The sequence below is a fragment of the Fistularia commersonii genome, chromosome 4 (assembly GCF_037954325.1).
Source record: "Fistularia commersonii isolate RoL2024-O1a breed Wild chromosome 4, RoL_Fcom_v1.0, whole genome shotgun sequence".
Lineage (NCBI taxonomy): Eukaryota > Metazoa > Chordata > Actinopteri > Syngnathiformes > Fistulariidae > Fistularia > Fistularia commersonii.
Window position 1 is genome coordinate 15,833,833 of NC_141287.1, and position 26,403 is coordinate 15,860,235.

General features: G+C 44.1%; 1 protein-coding gene across 2 annotated transcripts in view; it reads left to right on the top strand.

The window, feature by feature from the left end:
• LOC147234884 (ephrin type-A receptor 6-like) overlaps positions 1 to 26,403 on the top strand; it is a 192,094-nt gene that overhangs the window by 108,822 nt on the left and 56,869 nt on the right. For both annotated transcript variants that reach the window (XM_086145557.1, XM_086145558.1), the window contains exon 5: positions 2,200 to 2,535. In XM_086145557.1, the coding sequence (XP_086001683.1) occupies positions 2,200 to 2,535 (336 nt within the window). The remainder of the gene's footprint in view (positions 1 to 2,199; positions 2,536 to 26,403) is intronic.

A 26,403-nucleotide genomic window follows, 5' to 3' on the forward strand; every position in this document is an offset into this window, starting at 1 on the left:
GCTGAATGGAGTAGACAGTGAAGAGAGAAAGGAAGGAGGATACTGATAGCAATCTCCCCCTGGAGGAGAATAGAGTCTGATTGATGGCAGCGGGGTTGCTCGGCAGGAGGGGATGTGGGTGGATTCTCCTCGACGGGGAGAATAGAGGAGGTGAGATGATGGCCGATAAAGACGGAGAGACTTAAAGAGAGAGGGAGCGGACATATGCTGACAGAAGCGGAGGAGGAGCTTTCCTGTCTTCAGAGCATTTCTGCCAAGATTGGGAGGAGAGAGGACGGAGAGACGGCGGAGGAGTGGGAAACATCCCTTTGTCTAGACAGACAGTGAGGTTGGCAGGGCAGGACTGTTCAAATCCCTTTGGCCTTTTAACTCCTCCCCGTTGACAGCTGGCTGCAGCGCAATACTTTTCCAGACACACAAACCCACACACCCGGGGAGCGCCGCCGCACCTTCAAACACTTAATAGCAGAGATTTGAGGGGATGAATGCAGAGCTCCGGTGAATGTTCAGCCTAAGCATATGTATCCGCCAGCTCTCTCCGCCGCTCCGCGCAGAGGCTTTCCCGGCTCGCGCGGTGGAGTTACGGCGCTCGTTTCAAGGAACGCCTTTATTTGGAGCGGCGGGTTTACGCCCATAAACCGGGACACGTTCCCCCCCGACCTTTTATCCTCTGGGAATTCTGTGATAAACGAGAGTTCGGCAACCCGGCCCCGATCGCCTCGCAGCGAGAAGGTTCCCTGGTTGGATTCCCACGGGAGGCCCTGGGGTTCTCCTCGGGTCACACAGTCCAAACACATGCAGGAGGTTCACTGGAGACACTACATCATCCAGATGTGAAAATGAGAGGGTGAACGGTTGGACGTTTCTGTATGAGATGCGGATGGGAGCGTGAATGGATGTATGTCTGATGAATGAATGATTGTTTCTCTCTTTATGATGTTTGCATGAATGAGTGAATGGATGAATGTCTTAATATATTATGTCCATGAGTGAGTCAATGGTTGTTTGTCACTACATCACATATGAATGACTGTCTGGTTCTTTATTATGTATGAATGAGAGGGTGAATGATTGTCTGTGAAGGTTCTCAGTCATAGAGGTCATGGTGAATTCTTGTTGTAATCTTGTTGTCTGGGCAACTGGACTTGAATTTTTTCATTTGAATTGTCACTTTCAAGTGAAAAAATTCAAGTCCAGTTGCCCAGACAAGAAGATTTTGACAAGAATTTAGGGTGATTGGTTGTAAGATTGGTTATAATGTGTGGATGAATAAGTTAATGTTTGTCTGTCTTAATTTGCCATGTGCATGAGTGAGTAATTGCTGTATGTCTCTATATGATATTTGGATGAATGAGTGAATGGATGAATGTTTCTTTATGATGAATGAGTAAAAGGTTGTGACGACATCACGTATGAATGTCAGTGGGGTAATGTGGCACTTTATTACGTATGAATGAAAATGTGAACGTTAATGTCTCTTTATGATGTGTGAATGAATGAGTGAATGGATGAATGTCTTAATATGTCATGTGCATGAGTGAGTGAATGGTTGTTTGTTGCTATTTCACATATGAATGAAAGTGAAGGGTTTTATGACTCTTTATTACATATGTATGAGAGGGTGAATGTTTTTTTGTCTTAATATGAAGTCTGGGTGAGCAAGTGAATGTTTTTTTATCAGTATATGACACATGCATGATAGTGAATGGTTGTGTGGCTCTTTATTTTGTGTGAATGAGAGGGTGAATGCCTTTATGTCCCTTTATGATGTGTGGATGAATGAGTGAATGGTTCTTTGTCTCTATATGATGCATCGATGAATGAGTTACTGGTTGTATGGCTCTCTCTTTGATGTGTGGATGAATGAGTGAATGGATGAATGTCTTAATATGTCGTGTGAATCGGTGAGCGAATGGTTGTTTATCACTGTATCACGTATGAATGACTGAATGGAGGAATTTTTCTGTTTGAAGTGTGAATGAGTGAGTGAATGGAATTTTATGTCCCCATTTGTGTTTGGCCCATCTCAGCCAATCACAGCAGGGATAGGCTCCGGCCCTCGCGATCGTCTCGCAGGACAAACGCTGCCGAAAACAGTGAACAATATGGGGATTATTTGAACCTTGTTCCGGATGCAAAACTTCCCTTTCTGAATCCTCTCCCCTCTTGTCCTCTGCCGTCCCTCCCTTCTTACTTCAGGTCCTCCTTCTCCTCCCCGTAACCTGATGTTCAACCTCAACGACACGTGTCTGATGCTGGAATGGTCGCCTCCCAGTGACACCGGCGGGCGCCGAGATCTCACCTACAACGTCCTGTGCAAGCGTTGCGGCCCCGAGCCAGAGCGCTGCCGGCTCTGCGAAGAAGACCTCCGTTTCCTGCCGCGGCCGCTGGGCCTCACCAACGCCACCGTGACCGTCACGGACTTCTCGGCCCACGCCAATTACACCTTCGAAATCGAATCGCTGAACGGCGTCTCCGACATGAGCGCCTTCCCCCGCCAGGTCGCCGCCATCACCGTCAGCACGGATCAGGGGGGTGAGTCAAAAATTATTTTTTACTCTGAGAGGAAGGAGAGGTCGGGTTTAGATTTTGCATCATCGTGGAGAAAATACAATACTGCCTGCTTCATCGCTGAGCCTGAAATTATAAACTCTTAATCCAGTGCTTCCAATTATTTTCTGTTACGCCCCTCCGAGGAAGAAGAAAACATTTTGCATCCTCCCCACTCACCGCTACAACCATAGTAACATTTGTCTATAAAATTGTTGTATGTACACCTCTGCACAACGTTGTATCCTTATTGACACTGAAGAAGAGAAAAATGAAAAAAATTATAGATCAACTTGCAACAAAGAATAACTTTATTAATATCTGTTAACATAACAGTGCTAACTGGTTTACAAAGCGGGATGATTGTTGGCAATATTCGGCACGTTTTCGCTGAAAAAACAGCTTATTAAAGGGGTGCAATGTCTTTAGGTGACACCTTAATATATTCGTCTTCATGCTGTCCGCTGCTAAAATTTTTGGTAAAGCGGTCTTACCTCGTCTTCCACTGTAGTCACAGTGAAGCCAAGTGCGACATACACTTCATCATGTTTCCTTGCTTCAGCTTTCGGGTGACTTTCGTTTGTCTTATTATCTCCATCTCTCACCGCCTTTCTTATCGTCCCTGTTAAATATTTTTCCATGGTGTCTCTTGGGGGTTTGTCCTCCGCACTTGATATCTCCAGTTCTGTGCTGTGTGCGCGCACGCCCGGTGCAAAAAAAAAAAAAACCTACGCCATAGCGCTAATACTACACCATAAGCATGTTCCCCGGGGTAACACGCGCTTGAGAAGCAATGTCCTAATCACACGGTGATTCAATTCATTATGACTCATTTAAATAATTAACAGCCTGTTTGAGCTCCCTTATAAATGTCCATGCCTGTCGTTGTGAAAAGCTTGGATGTATCGGCGCGGTCACTTTCAATCGTTCAATGACTTGGCTCCTCGTGAAAGCAGCCGTGGGTCCGGGAGGTCGCGGGGTGCTCGGGGGGTTCGGTTAGCCGAGTAACTCAAACAATGCCGTGTGAGCGGGATTTGATGGAGCGCCCGGCCTCTGGTCCGGGGAACACCTCATTAGTTTTTATTGGGGATGCAACACGGGCACTTACTTTGATTTGCTGCCGCCGCTCTCCGGAGAAGAGTTTTATTTAATGGTTTCTGTCGCGGCTTGTTTATTAGTTTGCGTTTGGAGTGACATTGTTCTCCCAATTTGCCACCTCGAATAATGTGACGAGCACGAAAAACTGTTTTTGGGATAAGTCCTTGCTGTAATCTCGCTTCCGTTCCGTCTGCATGAGTTAACGCCTTCCTTGATTTTTGCCTTGAAACGTTTCCCCCGACGCGCATTTCCAATCTGAACCGGCTTCGCTGGCCGAATCCGTTCACACGTACGGGGGATTTGGCTCGGGTTTACGGTTCCACCTCGGACTGACGCGAAGGTAAACAAAGACTGGACACGGATCATGAGGCACAGTGCAGAATACGAAGTATGGCGTGCAGTCTGGTTAAATGAGTTGATGTATTCAGTGGGGGTCAGTGAGGACGTGATAAGACGTCCATGAAATATGGATAAACAAGTCTTTGTATACAAAGTATCTATATTACTAAGACATTGTAGTCTCTTTGACCATATGTGGCATCAAGGCAAGGTGTAGGAATCAAAGTTTGTGAAAGCCGCTTCCCTGAACTGTGACACTTCCTGCATGTTGTTTGACAAGCGGCAGGTGATGGAGAAGATAAATGAATAAGCGCCATAAAGGGCAGTGACTAAAAGATGCACTGGAAATACCGCTCCTACCTCTACATCCAGACTCCCTGAAGAACTATACCAGCAGCCCCCAGTCTTTTTTTGTACCATGGACCAGTTTTATGCATAAAAATGTTTGTGGACCACTTACGGCATGGGGGTTCTAATCATAAAAACTTTTGTGAGTTCACAGTATTCAATCTAAATACAACTATTGCACTTTATAATAGGAAATTACAATACAATTCCAAAAATTCTGAAAATATACCTCCTCACCAAGCAGTACCCCACTAATCGCACTTAGCCCCCACCCTCGAAAAAACAACCAAAAAAAAAAAAACAAAGAAATAATTGTATGTATGTATATGGTTTTGAGATGGCTATTTGGTAGAGTGGTCACTTCTGACTTCCAACTGCTGGTAGTTCGGTGACTGAATAGCATCTGCAAAATGACTGTAAGGTAATGTAACAATAAGGCAGAGGCAAAGGCGAAAACAGTCATTTTTCAAAAAAAGATTCTGAAGTTGTAATGAAAAAAAGTATAATTTGTACCAAGAAAGATTTTCTTAGCGGACCAGGACCAAATGATCCATTGACCGTTACCCGTCTGGGGACCGGCAGTTGGGGATCCTTGAACTATACTACTCTACGCACGACTACACTGCATTATATTATACTATATCATGCTGGAGTAAACGACACATGACTATACTACAGTACGGAATACTATATTTCACTGCACTCTACAATACACTCTACTACACTACACTGTAATATACTACATTACACTTCACTACACTATATGCACTGTTCCATAGCATAGTACACTATACTTAATCATGCTACAGTATATAGTACTTTGTTACACTAGACTCTACACTATATCACACAGCAGTATCCTAAATCACAGTTAACTATACTACACTGCATTCCACCTCACTTTACTATAGTACATAATACTATATTACACTACTCTATACAGCACTATATTACACTGCACTATATTAAATCACAGTTAACTTAATCACTGCACCTTACTGCGCAACACCACATTTTTCTATGCAATACTGTTGCGTACTGTATGATCTTTGATGCCGTAGGTTTGATCCAGATCCCCACTCCGTCCCCCCGTCCTCCGTCCTCTGTCCTCCGCTTTCTCTCCCTCCTCCTCTCTTTCTGTGGGGAATTTGTCCCGATCCTTTCCTCTTTCCGTCCTGTGTATTTCTGTGTGAATCCTCTTTGTTCTCCTCTCCCTCCCTCCATCCTTCCCCCACGCTATTGTAATGGGACCTGGGAAAATCCTTTTCCGTGCAGACACATTAACTGCATTATTTGTTTTCACGGGGGACCTCCGTGGTCCTTACAGGTAGCGCAGTGTTACTCCCGGCCTTTTTATTTCATTAGGTTTTCCGCCCTGAGTGCACAGTCTCGGCGGATCCCTCGACTCCCCGCAAGACCTTTGGTATCGCAAACATACTCGAATGCGTCTGTTTAAAATGCTGAAGAGGAGAAACGCATTGGAGCGCCTGCTATTCATACACTCTAGACAGATGATTTACTTCACACAATGAGCAGGACGCACACTTATGTGATCACATTATGGAAACCCTTGCTTTGAATCCATCAATGCGTCCCCAGCAGATAAAGACTTGTTGGTATTTCAGACTTTGAAATGGAGTGTTTGTGTCCACATTCTGAAACGCGACAGCAGTCATTCCTATATCGGTGTGGCGTGCAGTGAAACGCACACGTGTCACGTATGAAATGAAGCTTCATCCATTCATCATCTACACCACGTATCTTGCTCTCAGGGTGGCTGGGAGGACAGTCAGGGGACGTTGGTGGTATAGCGGTTAGCATAGCTGCCTTCCTAGCAGTTGACCTGGGTTCTTTTCCCTGCTTTTGGTTGCCCTGGCGCGGGGGGGGGGGGGGGTTTGAGCGATCATCCCTGAACGTTCCTGGTTCGATTCCTGCCTCCTGCAAGTATGTCGAAGTGCTCTTGAGCAAAATACTGAAGCCCTTACTGCTCCCCTGGAGCTGCTAGATTGTTCATCCATGGGTTAAGTGCAGAGAGGAATATCCTGTAAGGGATGAATAAAGTATAATTAAGGGCATGGGTTTCAGACTCGCGGGCCGCGAGCGAATTGCGGCCCTTGGAACAATTACATTACATTACAGTCATTTAGCAGACGTTTTTATTCAAAGCGACTTACAAAAATTGCTATTCAATACCCGAAAATCCAAAGTACCAGCAGTCGTTATTCAGAAGTCACCACTCACCAAATATCCATCTCACCATAACAATATTTTGTGGCCTCCTGCCTGAAATCAAATCTTTGTGTTAGTGCGGCCCGCGTGTTTTTCTCACATATATCTGGGGGTTTTATACAGTGGGTTTAAAAAAAAAAACAGGGAAGGAAAAAATGAAAAACTAACTTTGCTTCAGAATTTGAAAACAAAATTATTTTTTTATGAAAAAAACATCTAGTGACATTGCTAAAACAATCTTTTCTTTTCTTATTTCTATAAAAACCACAAAATCAATAGCAAAACAAACAGGCAAAATTAAAAAGATTGATTTAATAACCAGTATAGCCACCATTAGCCTTGTAAACATTACACCCCCTATCATACATGCTACCAATCAATTTTCTCATAAATTCTAGTGGCAAAATTCCCCAGTGACAAGATTTTCTCTTTTAACTAAACAATATTTTTAGGGTTTAGTTTCATTGATTATTTTTTAATATTCATTTTTAATATTAATTCGACATGTATTTTTAGAGGAACAGTTCATTTCATACAAAGATTTTTATGATTCATCTGTTTACCTCCTTAAAAACAAAGGAAAAATTTGGACTTAGTGTTACTTCTAGGTAATGATTTTACTGGTCCGGCCCCCTTGACATCAAATTAAGCCGTATGTGGCCCCCAGACCAGAATGAGTTTGACACCCCTTTTTTAGGGTCTCCAGTGAACCTTGTGTGCTCGGACCATGGAAGGAACCCTGAGGATCCCGGTGCAGACACAGGGAGAATATTGAGACTTCCAATTATTCCAAGCAGAGACCTTATTTCTGTGAGGCCGAAGCACTAACCACTGCCTCGCCGTACCGTCACTCAGAACCTAATGTGTTTATATTCATGATTCCGTGTTGTCGACCGGGACTGGCGTTCGGCTCGTCTCCACCGACAGAGCGGGACTCGCTCTTTAATTTCCTTCTCATTCATTCACCCCGTATCTAAGCTAATATCAAAGCAACTTTAACTTTATTAGCATTCCAAAGGAAATTTGGTGTACAGCAGGCGTAAAAAACGCATATTTATTAGCCGTGCCGTACTGTCAGACACCCGTGCTTATTGGATTTCAGTTTGTTAATTTGCCGCTATCTAGAGCCATTACTTTTATTCATGTCAGCCGTGTCTTTGACGCTGTCATGGCACGGCGTCTGGTCACCCTCGGGGTCGGACAGGTTCCTGCACGTCCCTGCAGCCCTGACATCTTAGCATGGAAATTATGTGGATTAAATGTGTCTGGGCTCATGGCTTGTTGATTCGGGTATTTCCGTTACTCCCTGAAGTCAGACTACAAATTCATGGTTAGATTGTCCTCAGTAGTTTCCATGGTGACCAGCGGGCTATGATGGGACATTGTGCTGTTCTTGACCACTGGAGGGTTTTTCAGTAACGGTTGTTCCAGCTCTTCTCCTCTTTGCGTTTGCTCTGAGGAAGTGTTGTCCTGTACGATGCGCGTCGCCATGAACCACCATCTCGCCTATCCCGGCTTCAGCTTTCTGACTTTTCCCGCCACAGTCGCGTTAATAAAGCAATAACTGGTAAATGTAAAAACTATGTTTTGTAAATGTAGACTCACCCGCTGATTTTTTTTTTTTTTTTTTCCTAAATGTCAACATTTTCTCATCAGAATTGTTACATATACTGTTCTCCATGAAGTTATATTCATCTCCGGGTATTATCAGGTCACAATTTGCACACATGTTCATTGCAGTGGTGAAAAGGTGAGACCCATTGTGTGATGGCTGCAGGGGAAACATGGGGATATTTGCATGTCGTTGTTTTGTGGTAATAATGAAGAAGCCATGCTACCGTGCTGCTGCAGGAAACTGTTTCTTTCTTATTGTAACTATTTTATTTTATGTTTTTTTATATTATTAACTCAATACCACTTATCCTATAGTCAGTACAAATCGCAGCTGGACTGTTGGATGAACCCGAAGAACCCCTACACGTAAAGGCAGAACATATTATTATCGTTATCGTGACTTTTATTTTATTCATTTATGCAGCTATTGAATCCACACACACACATACACACACACAGAGAGAATCAAAAGCTGGGGGAAGTTTTCTGTCAGATATTTCACTGCAATATTTTGTGATTCATATTTATAGGTGACATAAGTCATGATGAAACTGAGACAAAAAGAAAGAGATTTCTAAAAGCATCACAGAATAAATGTCTTGAACCTCAGGGTGATGGAAGCGCTACGTAACCATGTATCATCCTGTGATTGTACAGGATTACTTTCAGTTATGTAGTTAATTTATTGCCAGTTTCAGGGTAAAAATACACACTTGATGATTTACCGGTGTTCAGTCTGCTGCACAGAAATATGCATTTTCCTGCAGACCCGAAATGGTGCTTTAGCCACTCGCAGGAGCCTTCCTGAATCTGCTGAGGAGCCGGAGTGCAGCCACAGCACAAGTGACAGCTGTTTGGCAGCGTGGAAGGTTAAGTGGCGGGTGAGGATGTGGAATGAAGATGTGGGCCTTGGAGGTGGAAGGAGAGGTGGAAATGATTGGCTGTGAGAGAGAGAGAGAGAGAGAGAGAGAGAGAGAGAGAGAGAGAGAGAGAGAGAGAGAGAGAGAGAGAGAGAATGATGATATGATTATGCAGGCAGAGCTACTAATGAACTGCATGGAGACGGATGGAGTGAAAGGGAAAAGGGAAAAAAAGCTCAGAGGGAGAGGTAAAAAGGATGAAGACGAAGGGCTTGAAATGAAGTGTAAATGTAGACGGACAAAAAGGAGATTGCGGGAGGGAAGACACTCAAACACACCCTTGAAATCGTGCGGCCGAGATTAAACTCATTGTCAAAGTATGTGTTTAAATTGCGAGTGACTGCGGGCAGGACGTCCCCTCATCTTCAGTCACCTCATCCTCACAGTCCTCATTCATTCATTCATTCTTTCAGTTATTCATACATTCGTTCATTATCTACGGCTCACTCTGCGGGGAGGGTAGCCGGCTGGAGCCCATACCAGCTGTGCTTGGCCAAGAGGCGGGGTTCACCCCGAACTAATAACGGGGCCACATAAAGAGACATACAAGTGTTCACCCTCTCATCCACACAACACAGAGACGTACAACCATTCGCCCTCTCATTCACATGTTACAGTGTGATGTGCAACATTCACAATCTCATTCATATGTAGACATACAGCCGTTCACCGTCTCATTCACATGTAACAATGAGATGTACATTCACCCTCTCATCCATACTTACAGAGACACATCTATTTAACCTCTCACTCACACGTTACAGTGAGATGTACTGCGTTCACCCTCGCATTCACGTCACGAACAATACAATGGTTCGACCTCTCATTCCCATGTTGCATTTTCCCATGTCGGACATATGCCGGTTCAGCCTCTTATTCAGACATTATATATAGACTTACCACCATTAACCCTCTCATTCACACATCACGGAGACATACAACTGTTCAGCTGCTCATTCACATGTCATACAGACACATTCAGCCATACACCCTCTCATTCTCATCACACAGACAGACAACCCTTCACCCTCTCCCTCCCACGTTACGTGGGACATACGCCGGTTCACCCTCTCATTTACACATCATATATAAACATACAGCCATTCATACGATCATAGAGACATACAAATGTTCACCACCTCATTCACACGTTTTAGTGAGATGTGCAACATTCATCCTCTCATTCACATGCCGTATATGGACATACAGCCATTCACCCTCTCACTCCCATGTTACATGTGATGTTACATGGGATTACACCATGTATAGACAAACAACCGTTCAAACTTTTCTTTTCAAGCGGGGGGCGGGGGTCTTGAAACACACACACACATAAACAGTGCATGTGCACATCCATGCACAAAGTTGCGCTCGCTCCATCCAATTGAAAGTCATGCACACATTTGTGTACGGCACATGAAAAGAAAGCGGCCGAAACGCAAGTTGATGCACAAGCGGTGAGAGGGGGTGGACAGGTGGATGACAGCGAGAGACGCAAAAGAGGAGGAGGGGAAGAGGGGGAAGGGAAACGTCCCTGAAACAGGAGAGTAGCTTTAATCACAGGAAGCGGCCGGGTAATTGCGTGTGTCACGAAAAGCAATCAGAGACGGATCGGTGCGGCGGATGCGGAGACCCATCAGAGCTGCAGCCTCAGACCCCAATCAGACAGCCTTTTGTAGATGAAAAGCCGACGGGCAAAGCTAACAAATCCGGATACCGATGTGAACTGCCGGGAGACGCCAGCTCACGCTCGCCGACCTGGCACCGACCGCGAGCGTCCGGATAATTTCCGTTTCATTCGCTCACCTGAAGGCCGCCGTGAATATTCCACATCATCAAAGGTCTTTTCCCATCAGCCCCTCTAATGGCTGCTTAATGCCTGCGTGCACGAGCTGCTGCCTGAACCGTGGACTTTTATTGGCAAAAGGCAGTCCTACGTCTCTTCCGATCCAGGGTGAAGCCCTTCTTTCACCCGATGACAGCCAGGCTGCAGACGCCATGACAACCCGAGCGCGGGATAAGTGGTGTAGAGAGAGAATGAATAGATTTTAGTGACAAAGTACGTAGACACCAAATTATAAATACATTAGAACCTTGGTCTACGAATGTAATTCATTCGTGAACCAAATCACTGTTGAGATCAATATAAACCCCATTGATCCGTTCTCCAGCACCAAAAACATACTGAACTCTTTTCAAACTTTTTATGGGTTTATTTGTGGCAAAAATACAGAAAGATAACCTTCATTATTGCTGTGTTTCTGCTGTTCTTTCTCTTCTTGCCAGCACTCGTACTCTGCGTTCTCCTTCGCTAAATCAGCAAAAGTAAAGCCTTCTGTCATATGAGACTCTCCAGCAAGCTGTCTTTCATTCATCCACACCAACAACCACTTTTCTACTTCTTTTGAGACTCGAGACCTTTGCTTTGTTAACATAGTCGCCCCTTTACCCACATCGGCCGTCTTTAGCGCATCTTTGCTCATCCTGGAACAGATAGTTAACGAGGAGATAATTAACACCAACACGGCCCTCACATATCGCTATTATTTCCTTCTTCAGATCGTCTTTAATTCTTAACTTCCTCTTAACACCTCTACCACTCGTACTTTTGACCTTTTGAGAGCCATAATGAAAGCTTGCTTACTGAAAAAAGAGCATAAAAGTGCTATAAGAGTAAAACACAACATTAAACGATTTAAACATTGCAGAGTTCCGTGCACAACCGCCGCTATGCTACAACATGGAAAGGTCATAGGCTTCTTTGTGCGCTCGTGCACCGAGGCCTGTTTGCAGCTCCATTCAAAATCTGATAGAAAACTCTGTTCATAGGCTTATACGTTCATGATGAGGGACGTTCGCAAGCCCAGGTTCTTCTGTAACCCCAAAAAACTGTATGTTTGAGACACTCCAGAAATCCCAAAATCAAACATGGTTGTCGGTCTCCATACGTGGCTCTGTCATGGATCCAGGGTGAGCCCCGCTTCTTGCCCAGTGACAGCAGGGAGAGTCTGCAGCGCCCCTGCATCTCTGAGTGCAGGATAAGCAGTATGAATGAATGCATGATAAGATAAGATAAGATAAGATAAGATAAGATAAGATAAGATAAGATAAGATAAGATATACTTTATAGATCACCATAGAGGAAATTATGTTGTCACAGCAGCTAACAATTACAGTATCACCAAACATGGAAATAAATATAAATAAAGAGACAACTAAAAGATAGCAAAAGACATCCACATATAAATAGACAGCAGAGTCAACAACAATAACAACAACAAGGACAAGAAGAGACAACAGAATGGGGAGAAAAAAAAAGATAGCGAGGGTGAAGATAGACAACCAAAATGACAACAACAAGGATAAGAACATAAAAAGAGTGACAATAACAATGACAAAAATAAATAGGATGCGAATGGAGTGAAACCAACAAGGATAAAAATAGCCAACACAGTTAGGACACGACACGTGTGAATGAGTGAGGATGCATTAATGTACTTTGTCATTCCTTCATCCTCCAAATAGCATCTGTCAGCCGCCTGTAAAAACAAATTTTTGAATCGGATTCCTTTTCGAGGTCGAAGCTTCACATTTCTTTTCTTCCCACTCACCCATTCATTTATTCATTCATTCATTCACTCATTCATCCTCTTCACTGCTTACCCAGCATGTTGCTGGAGCCGATCCCAGATCCAAACTGTACGTCTGAAAAAGCTCATTACGCTTTTCTCCCCTTCTTTAAATAGTTTAGGGAGATGAATGAATGAATGAGCCAAACATGTTTTATCCGTCTCTCTGATGGAGCGATGGCCGCTGCCCGAGGCCAACCACCCAACCTGACTGCTAGAACGCAACCTGACTGCTGCAATCTGGTGTTGTACTTGCTAAATATCTACCGTTGACAACAGAGAGTGCAATATTGCCGTGCCTTATGCTCGGGCACGGCACTCAGCTCTATAGATGCCTGCTGTTAATTAGGGGTTAGTGTGTGTTTGTGTGTGTGTGTGTGTGTGTGTGCTGGAGTTTCTCCTTGAGATCTCACCGTGAGCTGTGAAAGCGTTGCCCTTCACACATCACAACAGTGAAAAGACACCAGCCGTGGATATGATGTCACTCTCATCTGCGAGGTGACCCCACGCCGAGCCGACCAATGGGAAGGAGAGGATCTGGAGAGGGTCAAGCGGAGGTGCGGCATGTGGTAGATGTTCGTGGCGCGGAGATGGTTCGGACGTGGACAGAGGAGGGATGGTGGAGATCCGGGTAGAAGGATGCTGAGCTGCCATGCAGGAGGTCTGGAGGAAGACGGCAGAGGAGGTTTATGGATGGAGTGAAGGAGGACAAGAAGTGAGTTGGTGTGAAAGGAAAGGCCTCAATGGAGGCAGATGATTGGCTGCAACTTGTAATTTCACCCCACTTTTTATTGAAATGCTCGAAAACAGATTGTGTACCTGCGTTACTCATTTGAATGCCAAGCATACAACTAGGAGCGCCTTTTTTTTGGCGTGAAAAAAGAAATAATTTCTGTAATTTCCCTGCAATGTCAGGGTTCTATTTTGTAGCCTTTTTTTATTTAAATGGATTAAATGGCTGACTCGCGGCGGTTTCCCGCAATGATCAAGATTAAAGTGGTAGTTTAGCAAATTAGCAAAGCAAAATAATACATATAAATGGGAAGAAGATGAATCATTGAATGGGTTAAAATAAATACATCTTGGATGGATCCACGAATACAGCAGGTGCTAAAAAGATTTTTTTATTTTTTATTTATTTGGCCGCCCCAAAAAACACAAAAAACTGTCAAAGCCAGCAAGAACATGATTATGAGGTGCTGCAGGCGAAATGATAAGTGTGTAAACTCCCCTCCTGCAACGCATCCTAACTGACTATGAAGAATTAGCCCCGTGTTTAATTGCCAACCCGAGGAAAGGCACAAAGATGCGGATGAGGTGCGGCGTCTCCGCGCAACGCATCCAACACCCGGGAACGACAGCGGCGCATTTCTGCGAATGACTGCGGGGCCTCAAGGTGCTGCTCGGGGGCGCAGCGGAGGAGGTAAGGTGACCTTCTGTGGATGAATCAATACTATTGTGCACCACAATCTGAAGTGTATGTTAGTGTGTGTGTGTGTGTGTGTGTGTGTGTTTGTTTGTGTGTGTGTGTGTGTGAGGGTATCAGCGGGGATTCTTGCTCCATTATGGGTTAATAGAGGAAAACATGTGCCGATGAAAATATGCTGAATGCATAACACTGGAGAGAACTTCTTTTTTCCTTCCGTGACATGCACCTCCACCAGGAGCCCTTGAGGACATGTTTCCGTGTGTTGTTTGTGTGTGTGTGTGTGTGTGTGGCATTCACGTATGACACCGGCCTTGTGGAAGGAGGGGCCGTAAATACAGCCTCCACATTTTGCTGGCTTATTACCGGTTGATTTATTTGCCTCCCGGTAAGAAACGGTTGCCCTTGGCACCCGGACCTGGGGAAGCGTCCCCCCCCCGGGGGTCCCGGGGGGACAGAGGGAGCAGGGGGGCCCCAATTATCAGGTGTCACGCTGATATGTAAAGATGTGTCAAGGGAATATTTAATGTCATCATGTCACGGATCTCCACTTGATGTTCCTATAAGTGTGACAGCAGCGTTTCAGCGTCAGGGTTATCACCATCATCACACACACATGGACACCACACACACACACACACACACACACACACACACAGACACACACACACACACACAGACACGTCAGACCTTCTGCTGGCAGAGATACCAAGGGGACAAAAGGATGGGATGAATTTATTCGACATCTGTCATTGATTCATCCGAGTGTTTGTCCGGGTGATTTGCCTTATCTGACTCCTCTCTTTGTTTTTCCGTGCTTTTTTTCCGCGTCCCCATTCTAATTCTCGGGGTCAAACATCAGAAGCAGAGATAACACACCGGTGTGTGTTTGGCCGCCATGTGACAGCTTGATTTAAGGCATCGAGGCCGGAGTTAAGAGGCCTTATCTCACTGTACTCATAGTGTTTGTCTTTCTTTTTATGTCATTTTTTTTTTCCCAAGCAGTTTTATCCACTTCCATCTATAATCCTATCAGCAGTGCGGCGCGAATCTCACCACGGCTGCTTCTGAATACGGTCCATATCTCCCAGTCCGACCGACGCGTCTTTGTGTCAGTGCTGTTTGCGTGTGACCTGGGGGAAGGAGGAAGGGATGAAACACTCACCAAGCAAAGGCAGTGAAAGCTCAGGACACAACCAGTGATCATGCATATTCTAAAAGGTTTAAAAAGAATCTACACACCAAGAGTGCTCCAAAATTATTAAAAAGATCATTTATTTTACATTGACTAAAGAAACTTTATTATAGCATGACATTTCAGGAAAAAAATCAGTCTTCTTCAGATGCTTAACAAAATATGTTTAATAATATGTTGGCATCATATCGCATCATATCTTTTCCTGGCATCAGTTATGAAGAACTAAAGAAGCCTCTCTTATGAGGGGTGAAACATCAAGTCCAGTTGCCGCGACAAGAAGAATTTGAAAAGAACTCACCATGACCTGGATGACTGAGAACCTCCGCAAATATTATTTAGAGAAAAACAACCATTCACCCTCTCATTTGCACCTCCGGACAACCGAGGCTCTCCAGTTTCCGCGGGTCCAGGCTGAAAGCTATGGACTCCTGCAGTGGATCCACACTGAGGCCGATGGCATTTTAGGACCATCACTGACACAATCTCCAAAAGCAGAAGTCTGCATTTAAAAAAAATGAAGTGAAAAGTGCGACGCTTTGAAGCGTTCACCCCCGGAGTACCCTTGCCCCTCGACCGGACTTCTTCTCCTCTTCATCTCGGCGGGTCTGTCTGCTGCCTAACTACAGTATATCAGTTTGCAGCCGTGGCCTGTAATCATGGCAGCAACCTTTGAAGTGTGACACAAATAGATGAAAGTGAAAGTAAGGAGTGTTTGGAGGGAAGGCGAGGGACCGAGCCGCGGACCGGGGAAGACACAATGACACGTTTGATCCTGTTTGTTCTTCGGGATGAAAGTTAGTCTGGCGGAGAAGATGGATCCGTCACCGGGAGACTTTTCACTTCGGTTTGTTTCCAAAGATGATTTGGGAAGCTTTTCAAGAACAAGCGTTTAATCTAATCAAACTGTTTCCCCGCGCGAGTCTCGTGAACGCCGTCTTCGTGAACCAGTTATCACGTGACAAATGTCAAATGTCACGGCGTGCGTTCACACGGAGCTCCGTCCTGGAGACCAGTAGCCAGGTCGGGTTCCTGAAGAATCAACCTGACAGCCAGAAGGTTCCTGGTTGGATCCTCCTAGCAGACCTTCATGAGTGGAGCCTCCATGTTCTCCTGTGGCTACGTGGTGTTCCACAGGGCTCTCCCTGGGTTCCTCCCCAGTCCAAACACATACGAGGAGTTCTTTGGAGATCCTGAATTGTCCAGACGTGTGAATGACAAGGTGAATGGTTGGATGTCTCTATAGGACGTGTGAAAGAGGGAGTTCCGAGGTCCGAGGCTGCTGTTTTGTTTCTTGGGCCTGTTGAAGATTATGTTTAAATGTTAAAATGACATGATATATCAAACAAGAGGTGCAAAAAAAAAAATTTTTTTTGAAGAAATAAAAGAAGGTTTACTGGAAACGTCATGCAAGAATAATTTCTGTACTGGATGTCAAATAAATTATCTTTATTTTGGGAGGGGTCTTGGTGTACGGATCTTTTTCAAACCTCTATATGCACGCATCTCCCAGCGCCCATCCAAGAGCAGAAAGAAATCCCCAGATTCCCATATCTTCCACTTTGTTTTTTAAACCAAATGTACTGTAATTTCCACACCTGAATATAAGCCGCACCGGCTAAAAATAACTTAAATAATATATGTGTACATATATAGGCAGCACTTGTCTATAAGCCACAGGTGTCCACGTTGTAACATGAGATATTTACACAGAAAGATGTTACACAGAAACATATTTTTAGCCATACTTTGTCTTCCTTCTGCGCACTAAAACCATTAAAATCGTCTTCTTCGGTGATGGAATTGAACGGTCACAGAAATTTCGAGGTAATTTCGTTGGTCTGTTGTGACGAGGCTAAATGTTTTGGCAGCTTGAACCTCGCTCGCCCCAAAAAAATCCATCCATTAGCCGCATCATTGTTTAAACAGCAGTGTTCAGAGCGTGTGAAAAAAGTAGCGGCTTATAGTCCGGAAATGACGGTAATATTGGGCTCTTCCGGCCCGTGTCCTTTGACTCCCGATCCTTACGTCTCACCGGAAAGTGTTGTCTGCTTCCTTGAAAAGGTCAGCAGCCCATTTTCCGAACCTCTGCCCACAACTCCAGGAGACAGAACTCCTGCTGCCGGCGCCTCGGTGAGGTGAATAACAAAAGGAGATACCAAGATGCGCGGTGTGTTTGCTATATAAAAGGCTTAAATGAAAAATATCCATGATCCATGGTTCTCAGTTTCAGCATGACCTGGGTAGTGTGAACAGCCGCGAGCACCAATAACGACCAACTTAAAAGTTTGAAAAAAATAGGTTCAACTTATTCCTCACATAGACAAGAGAACCACGGAGTGTTGTCAGATGTCTCTCATTGCATGAGGAGACCTCAGCAAAGAAGTAAATCATTTGTGTCCTTTCACAATAATATCAACCGATCAACCGCGTATTTCTGTCTAGAACACGTGTCAAACTCAAGGCTTGCGGGCCGAATGTGGCACACCACATCATTCTCTGTGGCCCGTGAGAACATCTTCAAAGGTCTGATTGTCTCAAAATATATAAGTCAAACACATGCATTGACCATAAACTACATTTCCAATAATTCTTGCCAATTATGTTACCCAGGATGTGACGGCATCCCGCCATAGGGTCACAGTGTATCCACATCAATGCGATTTTTGAAAAGTGGAATTGAGAAATACAAATGATCCCTAAATGTCCAGGAAGAGAAAAGTTGTTGCAGATGGAAGGCTGTTTTAAGAAAGATGGAAAGGCGAATACATGTGATATGTCTTTTGTGTTATGAGGCAGCGTCGGTTGTCAATCTACGTCAGTATTTTGACACCAAACACGGAGCTAAGTTTGCCAAAGTTAGCCTTTCAGGATAACAACAAATTGTCCCAAGAGTTAAAAGCCAAAGTAAGATGGCATCGTTTACAAAAGCCGCATCTAAGAACACACCACCAGTGAAAGCTAGCTTTGTAACAGAGGAACTAGTAAAAATATTTTTTTTACATCAATGCAAATGCATATGTAACATTTTGGATGGGTACATTTATACTGTTAGCGTTACCTGTGGCCCTTTGAGGGCAACCATCATGCTGATGTGGCCCCTCTATGAAAATGCGTTTGACACCCCTGGTCTAGAACGTCAGTAAGCTCCGCCCCCTCCTCAAATCCGTCTCCTGCCTTGTCACCCCCCGCATAGATTTCCACAACTCTTAATGTCCTCACCTTTGAAGGAAGAGACAGGCAGAGCTCCTCAGTGGAGTTGTCAGCAGTAATTAAACGGTTGGTCTGTCTCACAAAAGGCAACGTGGCATTAAACGTTTTAATTTTTGGCCGTAAGACGTGTCTCCTCTGCATCCGTTTGTTAGATCGCCGGTAAAACCCACGGACTGTAAAACCGCTGCACCTGTTTGTATTATCGGGCCAAATCAGGCTCGGCAGTTTTTATACGCGCTGCGCCCTCGGAGGTCACGCGCAACCCCGGGTGAAAAGTTGAGAGGGACGGACCGGTGTGTTTTCAAAAAGCGGGGCGTTAAATGAGCTGATTCAAGTAGATCTAGCTTCAGAGACAACAAATGAGTTTGAACTTGATTAATCAGCTGCAGCGGACCTGAAGGCCAGTGGGAGCCGATCCCGTGGCCGAAATCCTCTCCGACGCGTCCAGAAAACTCTGGCAACATTTTCCATCCGTCTCCCCGCGCTGCCAGGAGACCGGCCAAGCTTTCAAACACAGCTTTGATATGTTTTAAACTCGTGTGGAGTGACTAAGGAGTGGAGAAGGCGTTCTCTCATGCGCTGAGGTGCTGTAGAGGAGCATCAGGCAGAATAAGGATAAAGGTGGCGAAGACAGAGGCCATGTTGTCTGAGGAGGCAGAGGTGAAGGCGTGGAGGTTCCCCTTTTTTGGAGTGAAAAGCATCAAGGGGGCCGGGAAGGAGTCCATCAACACATTTGATCAGGGATGGGAAATTCATTTTTAGAAGGGGCCATATGAGAAATGTGAATGGTGCTGGAGGGCTGAAACAACGATAATAAACTAATAAACTAATTTTTGCTCAATATTAATTATGCCCTCTACAATTGTAAAAGGCAGTAAATCCCTTTTTTTCCCCTTCATGCTGTTGTCTATTTTCATCCTTGTTCATTTTGCAGAGGCCTTTTGCTATCTTTTAATTGTCTTTTATTGATATTTATAATCATAGTTATTGTTATTGATATTGTCATAGTTGCGCTGCTGTGACAAAAGAATTTCCCCTATGGGGATCAATAATAAAATAATAAACAATACGAACAGAATCAATCATTCCATCAGTGTTCTCAGAAGATCTAACATGTTGACCTCCACAAACGCTAAAACAGTGTTTAGCGTTATGCTAAAGATATGAAGTTGATCAACTTTTTGCAAAAAGCAAAAAGTGCTTTTTATACATGTTATATAATTGCATATTACTGCTGCAGAGTTTGACAAATGCTCCTTAGTAAACCCTCCATCCAAAAACAGCTAACGTTTTCTGGGGATTTTGTGGGATACAGCGTAAGTTAGCTTGAAAGCTGCATTTCTCGGTATAAAAATACCCTTGTTGGTTTTGGGGTTTTGCTAGCAACATATCAGACTACCTTCAACAGACAAGTCTTTGTATCCTCCTCCTTGTTTGGTCACATAGTGACGATTCAAATTGTAATCCTTTACCTCTTTACCTTTAGCTTCTGTAAATCAATATTTACCATGTCTTATTGAAGGCACGGCATTCGGCATCAACTTTCGTCCCCACGTGAAAAAAAAAGAAAACAGAATGTTTTCTAAATGAAATCAACACACTTTTCTAACATTAACGGAATTAATGTTTTTTTCACTCGTGTTCTGATTAACCTCTCGCGGGCTGGGCAGGGACGCCCAAAGGGTGACGTTCTGGATGACCAGAGAGGAGATTCATGGATGTGGGTTGGTGTGAGAGAAGAAGGTGCAGAGGAGAGGGTTGGATGGAGGCAGACGATTGGCCGATCGCCCCAAAAGGGAACACATCACCAATAAATATGTCAAAAACCTTTTCAATGAAATAGGATGAAACTGTAGTCTCAAATTACTGACTTGGTGTGAAATCTAATATATCTAATATCCGTAGATTTGTCGAGTTGCATTGCAAATTTCCCTCTGATGTGCAACTTTTGCAGAACCCTTTTTTCAATGTCTGAAATGGTATTATCGGATAGCATGACTTTTTAACAGCGCCAGGCCCGAGCTTTTCTTCTAGTATTAATGTCTCTGCCACTGTGTGGATGAGTTCAGCAACTTCGTAGCTAGCTTTCAGAGCTTTCTCACTCGTCTTGGTGGTTTTCTTCAACAACGCTGCCTGTTTTTCAGTCTGTTTACGCCAATTAACAAAAAAGTCTTGAGGTGAAGGGTGTTTAGTTTGGAGATGGCGTTTAAGTTTGCTTGGAACCACAGCACTGTTGGACAGCTTTTGTCGCACACCAGGTACAACGAAGTCGGCTCGGTCGGTTCCCCAGTAAAAGTGAATCCAAACGTAATCTTAACTTTTAATTATGACCCCTATTGGAACATGGGATATTAATGCTGCAACACGTTACAGGAAATTTTTTTTTGAAAACTTTCAATTCAATAAATGACGGTAATATATACAACTACCGGTACATAAATGCTTTTTTTGAGAACGAATGCTAAACTTATGTGCCGCAGCTCTATTTCCTTTTTTTCGACAGCCAAACTAATGCTTTCAACTTGAGAGCCACATCAAGCCACTTTTTCATGATGGAGGTATTTGCAAAAAGTGCAAAATAGCTGATCTGAAGAGTGGGTTTGCCAAAACAGTTTCATTTGTCCATTGTGACAGTGTTGGGGGATGTAAGCTACCATAATAAAATTATAAAAACCCATAAATTAGCCGCATCGGTGTAAAAGCCTTAGTTGTCAAAGTGTGAGAAAAAAGTAGCGGATTATATGCCGGAATGTACGGTAATTGTTCTGCCTGTCACTGCACACCGCCCACGCAGATAGACGTACCAAGACACATTATTTGCATTGAATAAATAATTTTTGGACCAATTAGGTGAAAGTGGGCATTTTTCCATGGCACAGCTGATGATCTCTCACAGCACATTAATGTGCCACGTCGCAGTGGTTGGGAAACACTGATGAAGGTGACGATAACTTTTTCACATCAAGGCTTGCCAGCTGACAAGTGGTCTCACCTTCACCACATCTATGTTGCAGTGGGCGTGGAAAAATCCTAGAATCCATATAAATTTCACAAATCAATCTATGACCAAAGAGGGACGGAATAGTCCATACGGCTCAGAATGGCAGGGGTGCATGTAGCTTTGTCCCTGGTAGTTGAAGTAGAAAAAAAAAATAGCATGATGGAGTGCACGTGTCAGGAGAGACCGCTCTGTGCGTGAGGAAACTGGAATGCTGCGTTTGCAAATGTGCAAATAGCACCATGCAACAAAAACAACAACACGAGCATCCGCACACATATACATTCACACGGAACAAACTCAAAATGGAATAACGGGTGCGAGGAAAAGCTCTGCAACTGTAATGGAGCAATAATGCTGAGTAAGATTAACACACACACACACATGCACGCACACACACTTAATTGCTGCAGCTCCATCAAACTGGCATGGGACTGACCTAAATGTTTGGAGATTGCAGCATCATTGGTGATTAGCATTGAGCGTGGTGATGCACCGCCTTCGCCAACGAAGCCCAGAGTGTGTGTAGCCTCTGCGGGTCCACGTCTGCACAGAGAGCAACACAATCGAGGAGCTCTTACATACTTCTAAACTAAATACAAATACCAGCTATGCAAGGATTGCTAGGCGGGTCCATCTCAAGATAGTGATTCCTCAACATCGTAAAAGTCCTTAATGCCATGCAGCCATCTCTCCATTCTGAATGGGCGATAGATAGGCGGCAGGGAGCCGAGACCCTCGGAGGTGCAGTTTAATTTGTACTGAGTTGTTTCTGATGCCACGATCTGGGGCTCCGAAGAGGCGGCCCTAGCCTTTTCCTCAGTATGGAATTAAGACTGGCTCTGAAAGGAAGAGGCCGTTTCTTTTGCCGTTCTCGATGTAAAACACGAGGCGACTCGTAATGTCAAATACCAGTGAGAGCCATTGTTGTTTGCTCCCATAAGATCCCAGGATCTTTGTTCTGTCTTTTCAGCGTTTTTTTTGTTTGTTTTTTTTTTTACCTAAAGCATACCTAGAGTGCTTCTCAGCACAATGCAAAGGGCTGGCTCTGTTTGGATCTGGAGTCTGTGCCAAGATAAGCCCACGTCGTTAGCCTCCTGCTAACTGGACGGGAACGCCTTAAGGACACAGTTCGAGTCCAGGAAGTAGCCTCCTCCAGGGGAACCTTTTAATTTTGCATGTCCACAGGCAGCGGCACAAAAGACCACACGGACAATATGAAAGTGGACGTTGCCACGGCGTCCAGGGAATGATAACCATCTTCTCTGTGTGAGGATTCCCGTTAGCCACTAGCTAACTCCTCTGGTCCAAAATGTTGATGTTCGTCTGCAGACCCTGGAAACTCCTCTCAGGTGGACCTCCTCGTTGCTCCATGTATATCTGCATCTGTCCAAAAAAGCCTGGTCTTTGGTCTGAGCAGCCAGTGTGGGATCATTGAGATGGTAGATGGAGGTCAGAAGCTGGTTGAGTCTTAATCTGGTTGGCGTTGTTTTGTGGTAATACATAACGGGATAAATAAAGGGAGCGCTGGGTAGTTGCTGACATCTGCGGGGGGGTCGCCAGGTTTGTCTTCTGCTTTTCCATAAAATTGCAGGCTCTGTGAAACGTTAAACACAGGAATTACATTTTGGAAGGGAGCGAGATGAAAACGATTCCCCCCCTCCCACAGAAATGTGGCCGCCCGACCTTCAAAATAAAAACTTGCACTGTAACAATCAATGCCACTGCTGGTCTGGCAGTAACTCCCGACATCGGATTGTAAAGTTGCCCGGTCAGCAGTCAGACGTAATGGAGGCCGCGGCTGAAGGACGTGGTACGACGGCTCCAGACGAGAGGGAGGAGATCTGTGATGGAGTGAGGACACTTGGGAAAAGAGGGGGTAAAAAAAGAGTGGACTGAAAGAGTGAAGGTCGATCTCTTGAGTGTTGGAAAGTAAAGCTACAAGTTGAACGCGTTGGTTTTTTTTTTGATGAAAATTTTACCGAAAGACCTTCATGCCCATTCAGCAAGCGAAACACCTCGTCAGTTTAGAGACAAAGTGCGTGTGTGCGTGTGTGTGTGTGCGTGTGTGCGTGTGTGTGTGTGTGTGTGTGTGTGTGTGTGTGTGTGTGTGTGTGTGTGTGTGTAGATGCTGTCAGCAAACCTAACTTCTCGAACCTCCTTTTTTTTGTCATCTGGGCTCCCGTGCAGTTTGCAATGCAGCAAAGAGGCAAAACAAATGTCTCCTCCTCCTGAGGACACCTTTTCCATGGTTGGCTTCCTGTTTACTTCACTCTGAGTCGATTTCACAAACGTACGCAGGTGTGAGGGAAGGCGGGGGAGAAGCTCAGACCTGCTGACCAGGTTCTGGATGGTCTGGAATGAAAGATGAGAAGAACCTGCAGTCCTCGCAAACATGCAGGATTTCAGTCCAGCTGTGTGAATGGTTGTTTGTCTGTATATGACCAATAAATAATAATAATACATTTTATGTAAAGCACCTTGCTTGACAGTCAAGGCCCCCATATATATATATAAATAAATAAAACTAATACTAATAAAACTGACAAATTAGTAAAACATGAATGAATAATCATACAAATAGAAAATAAAAGGAATGGTGCATGTGATTTCTGATGGAAGAGTAGGAATAAAGAGTGAATATTTGCATGAATATATGACATATGAATGAGAGGATGAATAGTTGTTTGTCTGTATATGATGAATAATAGTATTAAATAATAATAATGCATTTTATTTAAGGCCCCTTGCTTGACACTTAAGACCCCCGTACAGAATATATATATATATATGTATGTATATATGTGTCTGTGTGTGTTTGTTTATAAATATCTTCTGTTTTATATATGTTTACAGATATATACATATATATGTATACAGATATATACATATATATATATCATTTTTTTATATTATATATAAATAGAAAAATAACAGGGGGAAGAGAAAGTGGTGTCAAGGGGAATAGCAGAAGTGAAATAGTGAATGTTTGCATGTCTATGTGATATTTGAATGAGACTGAATGGTTGCATGTTTCTGTATGCAGCCCTTGGATTGGCTGGTCGTGGGTGAACCCAACCTCTCACCCAATGACAGTTGGGATCAGCTAAAGTCCAGCCAACAACCTTGAGTGCTGGATAAGCGGTTCAGATAATGAATGAATGAATGAATGGACGATCCCACTGTCTGGATCTCAGGTATCCCACTGATTAGTGTCAAGGAAAGCATTTAATGGAACACCAGCGCGTCAAAGAGAAGCTGACCTTTGGTCTTTGGAATAAAAAATTGCAATTCCTCCCCCGTCGGTTCTCTCGAGGAATTTGTCTTCATCAGAACATGAAGTCAGACCGACCTTGACCCTTAAACACTGAGTTCTTATCAGTTCATCATTTGTGGCAGATAGAATCATCTCCCCCTGACTCTTCTAAAAAGCTTTTTTTAAAAAAAAGTTCTTTGGGGTAATGAGCTCAAACCGCCATGAGATAATTTCCTGGATTTTTTTTTTTTTGGGGGGGGACAGCTGAAAGGGAGTTTTTCTGTGAATCCCACCTGTGCATTTGTCTCCACGTGGCATGCATTATTGATTCTCGCACTATTATCACATTACGCCTCGCTGATGGGCAGAGGTCTGCTCGCATCGTCACGGAGAAAACACATCACTTTGTCCTTGCATGTGTGTGTGCGGACATTAAACGGCCATTTATTACGTCGTACGTGCGCGTGTGTATTGCGTGCGTGCACGTGTGTGTGTGTGAGTGAGTGAGTGAGTGCAGCATACCACAGATGGATGACACACATAACTCACACACGCAGCCTTTGTTGGCAGTAAATCCCCACAGACCACGCAGGCTTGTTACCAGAAGGTTTTCCTGTCAAAGTGTCCTTGAGGGTGACAGTCAACCTCTGGCCGGCCACCCGTCACACGCCAGAGAAGAATATATTGTGAAATGTTATTTACCGCGTGAATATTGTTGAATGGAACTATAGCAGCCATAAAATAGAGCCGATGAGTCTATGACGAATTCAGCGTCAGCCCACAGATTTACCCCTTCAGGAATAAATACAGACAAAGAAAACACTTAAAAGTGATATTCCGAAATTTTTAATAATAATTGTTGTATATCTCTATATGACGTGTGAATGGTTGCGTCTCCATATGGTTGGATCTCTGTAAACCCACCCTTTTACCCAGTGACAGGATAAGGAGCATCGATAACGAATCAGTGAATCAATGAATGACTGAGTGGCTAATTTGTATTTATTTTCCAGGTGTAAGTATTTACACAAGGATTAGAAAATAGCAGAAATTATTCAGTGAATCTGCCTTTGAGATAGTCACACTTAGTGCCCCGCAATTTGCTTTCCTCTGGCTCTGAGTGGTCAGTCCGTGGACATGTGATCATCAACAAGGAAGTCAGGGTGTTGTTTTAAATCTGCAGAAGTCCTGCCACACCTCACATCTGTATATAATGCCAGAAACTCATCTGCTGTAGTTCGTGCAAACCACAGTGACGCAAAGCCTGCAGTTCTGGGACCGAGCGATAGTTTAGCATTACTGTTTGAATCGAAAATAACAAAAACTGCAGCTTTTCTCCTCACGGATTCCTGCAATGAAAGATCTTAAAGCAGGTCTCTACGGAGCCGTCGAAATGAAATTAGTCAAAGTCAGTTGTCTTTCTATATTTAGGGATTTGTTCACAAACTGTCTCCACTGAGAGAGAGAGCTTTTGGTGTTGATGAAGGGTAAAAAATAACATTTGGAAATTGAGAGACCATAAGAACGACGGTCTCTGGAGTGCGTTTGGAGCCCGGAGGGAGGCTGGAGAACGGAGACGTCGGTAAAA